The 9,148-nt window shown below is 35.0% G+C and overlaps 1 protein-coding gene across 1 annotated transcript in view; it reads right to left on the bottom strand.

Annotated features, from left to right (window-relative positions):
- Window positions 1-963: 963 nt before the first annotated feature.
- Window positions 964-9,148, bottom strand: part of LOC129947435 (uncharacterized) — a 113,615-nt gene continuing 105,430 nt past the window's right edge. Inside the window, exons 6-7 of the mRNA XM_056057992.1 lie at window positions 5,522-6,354; window positions 964-5,203 (exon numbers count right to left, since the gene is read on the bottom strand). Coding sequence (XP_055913967.1) covers window positions 964-5,203; window positions 5,522-6,354 — 5,073 coding nt within the window. The remainder of the gene's footprint in view (window positions 5,204-5,521; window positions 6,355-9,148) is intronic.

Genomic DNA, 9,148 nt, shown 5'->3' with positions numbered 1-9,148 from the left:
TATTAATTATTTGGTTTCTCTTTTAGGTTTGTTTATTGGTTTTGAGTGCCGGACCATAATCTAGTGTTTGGAATTTTGGGAAACTTCTGTAAGATATGGTATGCTTCCTTTTTCATAATTTTATTTTATAGTCTTACTTATTTATTTGATTTTAATTTCAATTTTATTGATTTCGCCTTTTGTGTATTTTATTGGTTTGAATGTGATGAGTGTTTTATTTCAGCGTGTGTGAGTTTTTTTTTTTTAATTTATTGAAATTATTTTATTTAAAATTATTAATTTTATAATTTTATATTTTATATTTTATTTTAAATTTCTTGATTAATTTCAGGTTTTCGCTTTCGTTTTTATTTATAATTCTTTTATGTTTTGTGTTGATAAATTCAATTTTCTTAAGTTTGGGTTTTAGCATGTAAGCTAATTTAGGTTTTATATGATTGATTTTAGTATGTGAATGTGTTGGGTTTTAGTATAACTGTGTTGAATTTTAGCATAAATGGGTTGGGTTTTTGTGTAAATGTGTTGAGTTCTAGTGGACTGTATGAATGGTTAGTTTTGAGATTTCTGAGTGAGATTTCAAATATTCAATGAATGAGAATTTGAAAATTCGTTTTATTGAATAGATTTTCATTCAGTTTTATTTATATTTGAGTGTGTTTGTAATTAAGAATGGATTTTAATTCAGTTTTAATTATATTTGAGTGGGTTTTAATTCAGAGTGGATTTTAATTCATATTTATATTTGAGTAAGTTAGGGTTAGTTTTATTTTGCTCATATTTTTGATTATTAGTTTTTCTTATTTGAGTGGGTTGATTTTCCATTCTTTTTTTGACGACTTCATTTTAGTTTTTTTTTCTTGAATTGGTTTCATATTTTCTTAGGGGTTTTAGAATTCATTTTCTTAATTTCAATTTTCTTTTTATTTTGTGTATAAGTTTCAGTACTTCAGATTCCTTTTGTTTTTAAATTGTTTCGTTTTCTTGATGCGTTTTGTTTGATGGAAGTGGACATATCTTTGTGATAGGCCTCTTAAATTCATTATTTTGTGTTCGCACTTTGACTACACGGATAAGATCATCTTGTCCTGGGTAGGTTTCCACTATTCTTGCCATGGGCCATTTCGAAGGTGGAAATCTTTCATCTCGTACCAAAACTAAATCTCCAATTTTGGGTTGGTCCTTGATTTTTAGCCACTTAGGTCTATTTTGAAGCCTTGTGAGGTATTCTCCGCTCCATTCCTTCCAGAAGGTCTGTAGTGAGGCTTGTAGACGTTTCCATCTATCCAGGTATCCAATCCTTTCTACTGCTAGGTCTGCTTCGGGAACTATATGAGCTGATGTGCCAATTAAAAAATGAGCTGGTGTTAAAGCATTGAAATCTTCCAAGCTGTCTGTAACCGGACATAGAGGTCTCGAGTTAAGGCAAGCTTCTATTTGCGCTAGAAGCGTACTGAGCTCCTCGAACGTCAGAGCTTGGTTTCGGGCAACGCGACGCAAATGGTATTTAACAGATTTCACTCCTGCTTCCCATAAGCCTCCAAAGTGAGGAGAAGCGGGAGGAATGAAATTCCAATTGGTACCCAATGCACTCAATGAGTTAGCAATATCAGTATAGTTAAGCTTAGCAGCATTTAGCATTTTTTGGAGTTCCACATTAGCACCTTTAAAGTTGGTCCCACAGTCACTATATATGTTTGCACATATGCCTCTGCGAGATGTAAATCTTCGAAACGCGGCAATAAAGGCTTGTGTCGTTAGATCTGTGACAGCTTCAAGATGAATTGCCTTTGTTGAAAGACAAATAAAAATGGCGAAATAGCCTTTGAATTTTTTAGCACCTCGTCCTTTCCAGGCCTTTACTTCTATAGGTCCGGCGTAGTCGACACCAGTGTGTGTAAATGGTCTTGAAACATTTACTCTTGGTGCTGGAAGGCTTCCCATCAGTTGTTGCAATGGCTTAGGTGCATTCTTAAAACAGGTGAAACATTTATTAATGTACTTTTTGACCGTTCTCTTCATGTTGAAGATCCAAAAACGATTTCGAATGTGTGCAATCACTTGGTGAATACCACCATGTAGAGTTTTCTCATGGGCATCTTCAATTATTAATCTGGAGAAATTATGATCTGGCTTCAACACAATTGGATGCTTTTGATCATATGTTAGGGTGGCATTTTGAAGTCTACCTCCGATTCTTAATATTCCACATCCATCAATAAAAAGATTCAGAGATTTGTTAAGTTTGGTTCTTTTGGTTTTCTGTAGTTCATTTATGACATCATGAAACATAAGTTTTTGAACACTTCTGATAGCTGTTCGCATGGAAATATCGAGTTCTAAGGGTGTCAGAACCGATTTTCTTCGATATATTTCTTTTTTTCTACTATTATAGATAAATCTATGAACATTGGCTATAATTCTTAAGGCTTTTGTTAGTTTGGATTGTTTACAAAGCACATCTAAAATTCCATCGGTATTTTGTATTGCTAAATGAGTTTTTATTTCTCGTTTTTCTTCATTTATTTCACATTGGGTGGGTTGTTCTGGTATGGAGAATCTCCACATCTCCTGAAGAAAGAGTGGTCCTTTCCACCAAAGATTATTATTTCTTAGCTTGGATGGAAGAACACCACGGGATGCAAGATCCGCTGGGTTCAACTTAGTTGGAATGTGTTTCCACATGCTAACATTTGTCAGCCTTTGAATTTCGGTAACTCGATTGGCAATAAATGTTTTCCATTTTGAAGGCAATCCAGAGATCCAACAAAGGGTGATTGTGGAATCAGTCCACGCAAAGACTGATATATTCTTGAACGGAAGGACTGATTTAGTATAGTTGAGTAATTTTGCCAACATCACTGCTCCGCAAAGTTCCAATCTTGGCAAAGAGACTGTACTGACTGGAGCGACTTTAGTTTTGGCTATGAGTAAATGGGTGTGAATGCAATTCTTGTTATCTAAAACTCGAAGATATACCACGGCTCCATATGCCTTGGTAGATGCGTCACAGAATCCATGGAGTTCGACCTGTTGGGTGCCATTCTCTATATTTACCCATCTCGGAATACGGATATCTTCTAAGATATCCAACTCTTCTTGAAAGGAGAGCCATTCTTGAAGTAGTTCCACAGGAATGTTTTCGTCCCACGAAAGGCCTTTCAACCACAATTGCTGCATAATGATTTTCGCTTTAACGATACAGGGTGCTATCCATCCAAGTGGATCAAAAAGACGAGCAATTGTTGAAAGTATCGTTCTTTTTGAAACGACTTTATCTATAGAGATTTTTTTAAATGAAAATGAATCGGTAGATGGGAACCAACTGATTCCAAGGGTTTTGGTATGATCCAAAGCTCCGAATGTCAATGACACATTTGTTTCCTGATCTGCCTTTGGTATTGAAGCAAGAAACTCTTCGTTATTACTCATCCATTTGCGGAGATGAAATCCAGCAGATGATAAAAGCTTCGAGATTTGGTGATACTTTTCTTTCGCAACTTCTACTGAATCTGCACCCGATACCAAATCATCGATGTACATATCTTCCCGAATCATTTGAGCGGCTAATGGATATGTTACTTCTTCATCTGAAGCAAGTTTCTTTAGCGTTCGATTTGCTAAATATGGGGCTGGGGCAGTACCGAACATTAAAACTTTTACTTTGTAAAGCTTTATTGGCATTGATGGATTTTCACGCCAAAAAAGTAACTGATAATACGCGTCCTCTGGATGAACTAATATCTGTCGGTACATCTTCTCTATGTCTGATACGAAAGTAATTTTGTGCGTTCTCCACCTTAAAACAATGGCTAAAATATCTGTTTGAGTTTTAGGTCCTGTCATCAAATGGTCGTTCAAAGAACTAACATCTGCCGTTTGATATGCAGCATTAAAAACAACACGTAACTTCGTCGTTGTACTAGTTTCTTTCATCACGGCATGATGAGGAACCACATAGTGAAATGGAGAGTTAAGTTTGTTATCTATGTTAATATCTACTTCTTCCATTTGATTGAGTGTGAGGTATTCTTTTAAGCAATCGTTATATTCTTTGTGTAGTGTTGGGTTGTTTAATAATTTTTGTTCTTGTTTATAAAACATCATTAAGGCCTTTTGTTTTGTTGACATAAGTCTTGGTCGATGAAGTTCTTTGAAGGGTAGTGAAACTTCAAAGCGCCCTCCCGGCACCCGCTTGGTGTTTTGTAGAAAGTGCTTCTCACACTCGACATCTTCTTCATTTACAGCTTTTTCATAGGGACTTTCTTCCATTTCCCAAAATGCACGCATTTGTGTGTCGATATCTACCAACTGTGTGTAGACTTGAAGAGAAAATGGCTTTTCCAAAGGAACTTTCCCCAAAACAATCCAACCAAACCTGGTTTTTTGGGCTATTGGAGCTACTTGTTCCTCATTGCGTATGACTTCGTCTAATAAAATTTCGCAATATATGTCATTCCCTAATAAAATGTCAATGTTACCAGGACGATTAAATGAAGGATCTGCTAATTTCAGTCCTTGTAAATGTTTCCATCTGTTAGCGAAGACTTCTTCATTCGGTAAAAGTCCTGTAAGGGTCTTGTATATATAACCTCTTGTCGACGTAATAAAATCTGAATAATTAGAACTCAGATTCAAATTTACAAAATGTTTACAAGAGTTAGCTTTGTTTTGTCCTAAAACAGAAACGTCAAAGGAAGTTGGAATCTTTTTAAGACCCAATAATTGAGCTGCCGATTCGGTTATAAAAGTAGCTTGAGATCCAGGATCGATCAAGGCTCTTAATTGAACAAAGTCTCCTTGGGCTGATTTGACTTTTATAATCGCTGTTGCTAACAAAATTTGGGTTCTTTTAGATTCGTTTAGATGAAAACAGTTTGAAGATGTTGAAGGCAGTATATCGTAGGGGTGTACATTTTGTACATTTGGATTAAATTCTGTTGTTACATGATGTGTTTGCGAGCTATTTGGATTCTGGGTGTTTATATTTGTGTGAGCGAATGTGTTTCTATTATTATTCTGTTGAGTGGGTGTATATGAGTTTGTTTGTAATTGAGCGCGAGGATTATTTGAAAATGTGTTATTATTATTTGTGTTGTGTTGAAATTGGTTATGATTACCTTGAGAGCTTGATTGTTGATTGAATGCATTTGGAAAATTGTTTGACTGCGAGTATGGTTGCTGATTTGTGTTGTTAAAATTGTTGCTAAAATGTAGCAGTGAGTTGTGTTTTTTATGGCAAAAATGACACGACTTATTACTTGGGCACAAATTTGTTCGGTGACTGTAAGCTAAACAATTGAAACAATTGCCAAATTGTCTAACAACTCGTTGTCTAGCACTTACGTCCATTTTTAAAAATTTCGAACATGTTCGTAAGGAATGTACACCTTTATGACATACCTTACACGTAAAATTTTCTGTTGCCTCAGTATTGAGATGAAAAACATTTTTTGTTTGCTTTTTCTGTGTTGATGTTGTATTTGTTTGATATTGTTGGTCCATCATCTCTAAAGTTCGGAACCTCGTTTCCAAAAAGTCAGAGAACTCTTTAAATGTAGGGATCTCTTTTTTAGTTCCGAGAGTTGTTTCCCATTTTGATTGCACCGTAGCCGGTAGCTTTTTCAAAAGCAAAAATATTATTATTGCATCCCAGTGATGGACAGGCAATTGCAGGTTCTTTAAAGCATGTAAAATTTTTGTTGAATTATCTAATAATTCTCTTATGCCCTTAGCATTTTCTTCTTTAACAACACTTAATTCATAAAACAACTTAAGTTCGTTGTTAACGAGAATTCTTTTGAAATCGTATCTCGTTGTCAAGAGTTCCCAAGCCTTATCATAGCTTGCATCATCTACACTTATGTGTTCTAGTAAAATACCAGCACCTTCTTTACAACTTGACTTCAAATAATGTAATTTTTCGATTTTTGTAAGTGAAGTGTTGTTATGTACCAGTGAAACAAACTGGTCATGGAAAGAACGCCAATTTTGATATTCTCCCGTGAATGTCGGTGGGTGAATTTTTGGCAAACGTACATCGTGCGGCTTGTCATTGGTCGACTTTTGAACCAAAGTAGGAGCAGGTGAATCTTTTGCTTTAGCTGCTGCTTCTGCTGCTGCAAATTTGTCTAGCTCATCTAGCAACACAGATTTATAAATTGTATAAATCTCACCAGCTTCATTAAAAAGCTCTTCGATTGGTGCTATGTTTTCATCGCTGCAAACCGCGATTTGGTGCTGTTGAACAATGGTTTGCCAATTGTTACCAAGCGTTTCAAGCCGCGTAGAGACATAGTTCTTTGTCCTACGAGTTGCAGAAACTGTCTTCTTAAAATTCTCATAATCTTTTGATATCTGAGCACATATATTTTTTAAAATTTTTACAGCATTCATTTTGATTTATGTATTTAAAATTTCTTTATAGTATATATGTATATATACGAGTATATGTATGTTTATATGTATATAAATTACAAAAGTAAGTAAATTTTACTCACTGCGATTACTTTCAGGAATGGGTAGCTGGACAACTGCACTCTTGGAATGATGACTACGATGGCGATGACGACGGCGGCGGCGGCTGCGTTGGCGATGACGACGGCAATGACGATGATGATGATGAAGATGATGGTGATGATGGTGATGATGATTATTATGATGATGATGATGGTGTTGATGATGATTATGATGATGATTAAAATGTCTTTATTCAAATTAAATGTTAATTAATTAATTTTAAATTCGTTGAATAAACTTTGAAAAAGAACGACAAAATGTCGTCGCACTGTCTTTTTAATTAATTCAAACAATTTAATATAGCCGGTTTGTTTAAAAAGGCTCGCGAAGGACCAAAATGTTTTGAGTTGAATGAAAAAAGGTAAGTTGAATTTGAAATTGTAATTTTAAAATGAAAAATGAAAAATTGGATATAAATGAAACACACTCGTTTATAGTTATAATAGAAGTCAGTATTCTTTTTATTTGTGACCTTTTGTCACCTTCAACTTCTTAACAATTTTATAACACATATACAAGCAATTCAACTACATAAAATATTCAACGAAAGACGACATCGGGTAGCGTTCTGAGCTAGTCTTGGCGGCAGCATCCAACACATCTTTTTATCTACATCAACCCACCTGAATATAAATTCCTTATTTCTTTTTTTTTTGTTCGGAATTTAAAATATCATTTTTAAAAAACTGACCAAACAATTTTTAAACATTTCACGAACTTTATATCTATGTGTGTACATATTTTAATGTATATCGTATTCCGGATGCTGTTTCAATTCAACTTAATCTCTTGCTCCTTAATAATTCATCCGACTTAAAAGGATATTTCTTCTCCATTTCCTGGTTCCCTACACCAAACTAATCTATCTTCATCTGCCATCATTCATTCCATCTTCTTCTTCGTCTAACTTCCACAACACACAACAGAACAGAAGCACAGCAAAGAACATCAACCAACAAAACATATAAACTCTACAAAAATAAATACATAGATACACACATATATATATTGCCTCTATTTCGCGGCAAAAATAAATACAGGACATACTCGTATGAATCGATTTTCCTACACACGAACTCCTTCGAGCTGCTTTGAGGAGGTTATGTCCTTTTTTTTAAACGTCAAAAAAGTATGTTGCTAGGTAGAATCGTAGTTGTAGTGAAGTGATATGTCCTTAACCCCCTGGGTTTGCTATACGACTCCATATATAAAAGCTTATTTGAAACTTCTTCCATCACAGATCGATTATGGCTTGTTTTTATTTTTAACCGAGCTATTTTTGAAAAATGAAACGAACTTAATTCAAGGAGCAAGTCTACAGAGCATAAGGGAAAAGGAGCAACAAAATAAGGAAATAGGAAGAAATAAAAATATGAAACACAAAATTACTCCTAAACTATGGTCATTGATCAATGTGAAAGGGACACTCGATATTGGTAAAATATTATTATTTTGTTGTGTATGTTTGTTCCATAAAATAAGTTTATGTTTTAGATTTATTCTTATAGAAAAGAATGAACTATGGGAAATTTTGAAAGGAAGTGTTCTATAGGATTGGACGAGAGGAAAGTTGTGAACTTTGAATAAAATTGCCATTGGAGGTCTTTTCCTGCAAAATGTTGACAATTTATTGAGACCATATTTTGAGATAAGGTGTAATTTTAATCGAGTTTTGAAATAAACAAATGCATGTTCCTATCATTTTTTATGTTAGCTCAACGAAATATTTACGTTACGTTGGAAAAACATTTACAAGGCTACGGTTGAAGATTTAGAGAAGCATATTATGGGTTCGGGAACAAAAGTCAAAGAGTAACGATAGGTGGTTGAAATATGTCGGTTTTTGGTCATTCTAAGGCTGCAATAATGTAGTCATTTAAGTAGAATCAGCAAAACCCGGTCCTTTTATCATATATATATTTTCGAGAAACGAAAGCAGATATCTGAAGGGGTTCAAATAACCTAGAATATGTCTTCGGAAATGTCTCCTTTAGGGGTAAATTGAAAAAAAATAGCAATTTTCTGTACTTGACAGTATGACGGAAGTTGGGCTCGAGGGTATACTGATAAGCATTCCTAAAAGCGCGAGTATTACGGCTGAACTGTTTAAGGGGAGGAATGCAGCTGGCTATTTTTCTGAGACAAGAAACTTTACGACTGTTCAAGCGACGTAAATGATCCTATGATGGTGACATCACCAATGAATTTAAATGCTTTACGTTCAATGCTGTCCATCAGGCTTAAGTAAGTTGCAGGAGCACCAGCGAAGAGATGAGAGTTTTACTCAAGCTATGGACGTATATAAGTTTTGTAGATAATAACCAGATCAGAATGGGAGACAAACTTCTCGCATCGCCCTAGAAAACCCAAACATCTTGCGGCATTTCTGGCGACATCCCGTATGTGATCGTTTCTCAAAAGGTGGTTTGTGATACAAATAACCAAAATGGAAGGTTTGGACGGGGCGTCAAGTGAAGTGGGAGAAAATTTATTGTTATGCTTTTGAGTATGGGTAGTATAGACTAGTTGCGAGATGCCATTTCAGGAACCATGGAGTCGATTGCTCATCGTGTGTTTACAAAACTATTATTGAAATATGCCGTCCGGTCATTGAAACTCAAAGACGATTTCC

The sequence above is a fragment of the Eupeodes corollae genome, chromosome 1 (assembly GCF_945859685.1).
Source record: "Eupeodes corollae chromosome 1, idEupCoro1.1, whole genome shotgun sequence".
NCBI lineage: Eukaryota > Metazoa > Arthropoda > Insecta > Diptera > Syrphidae > Eupeodes > Eupeodes corollae.
Note: the sequence above shows the minus strand (reverse complement) of the source record. Positions and strands in the feature narration are given on the sequence as shown.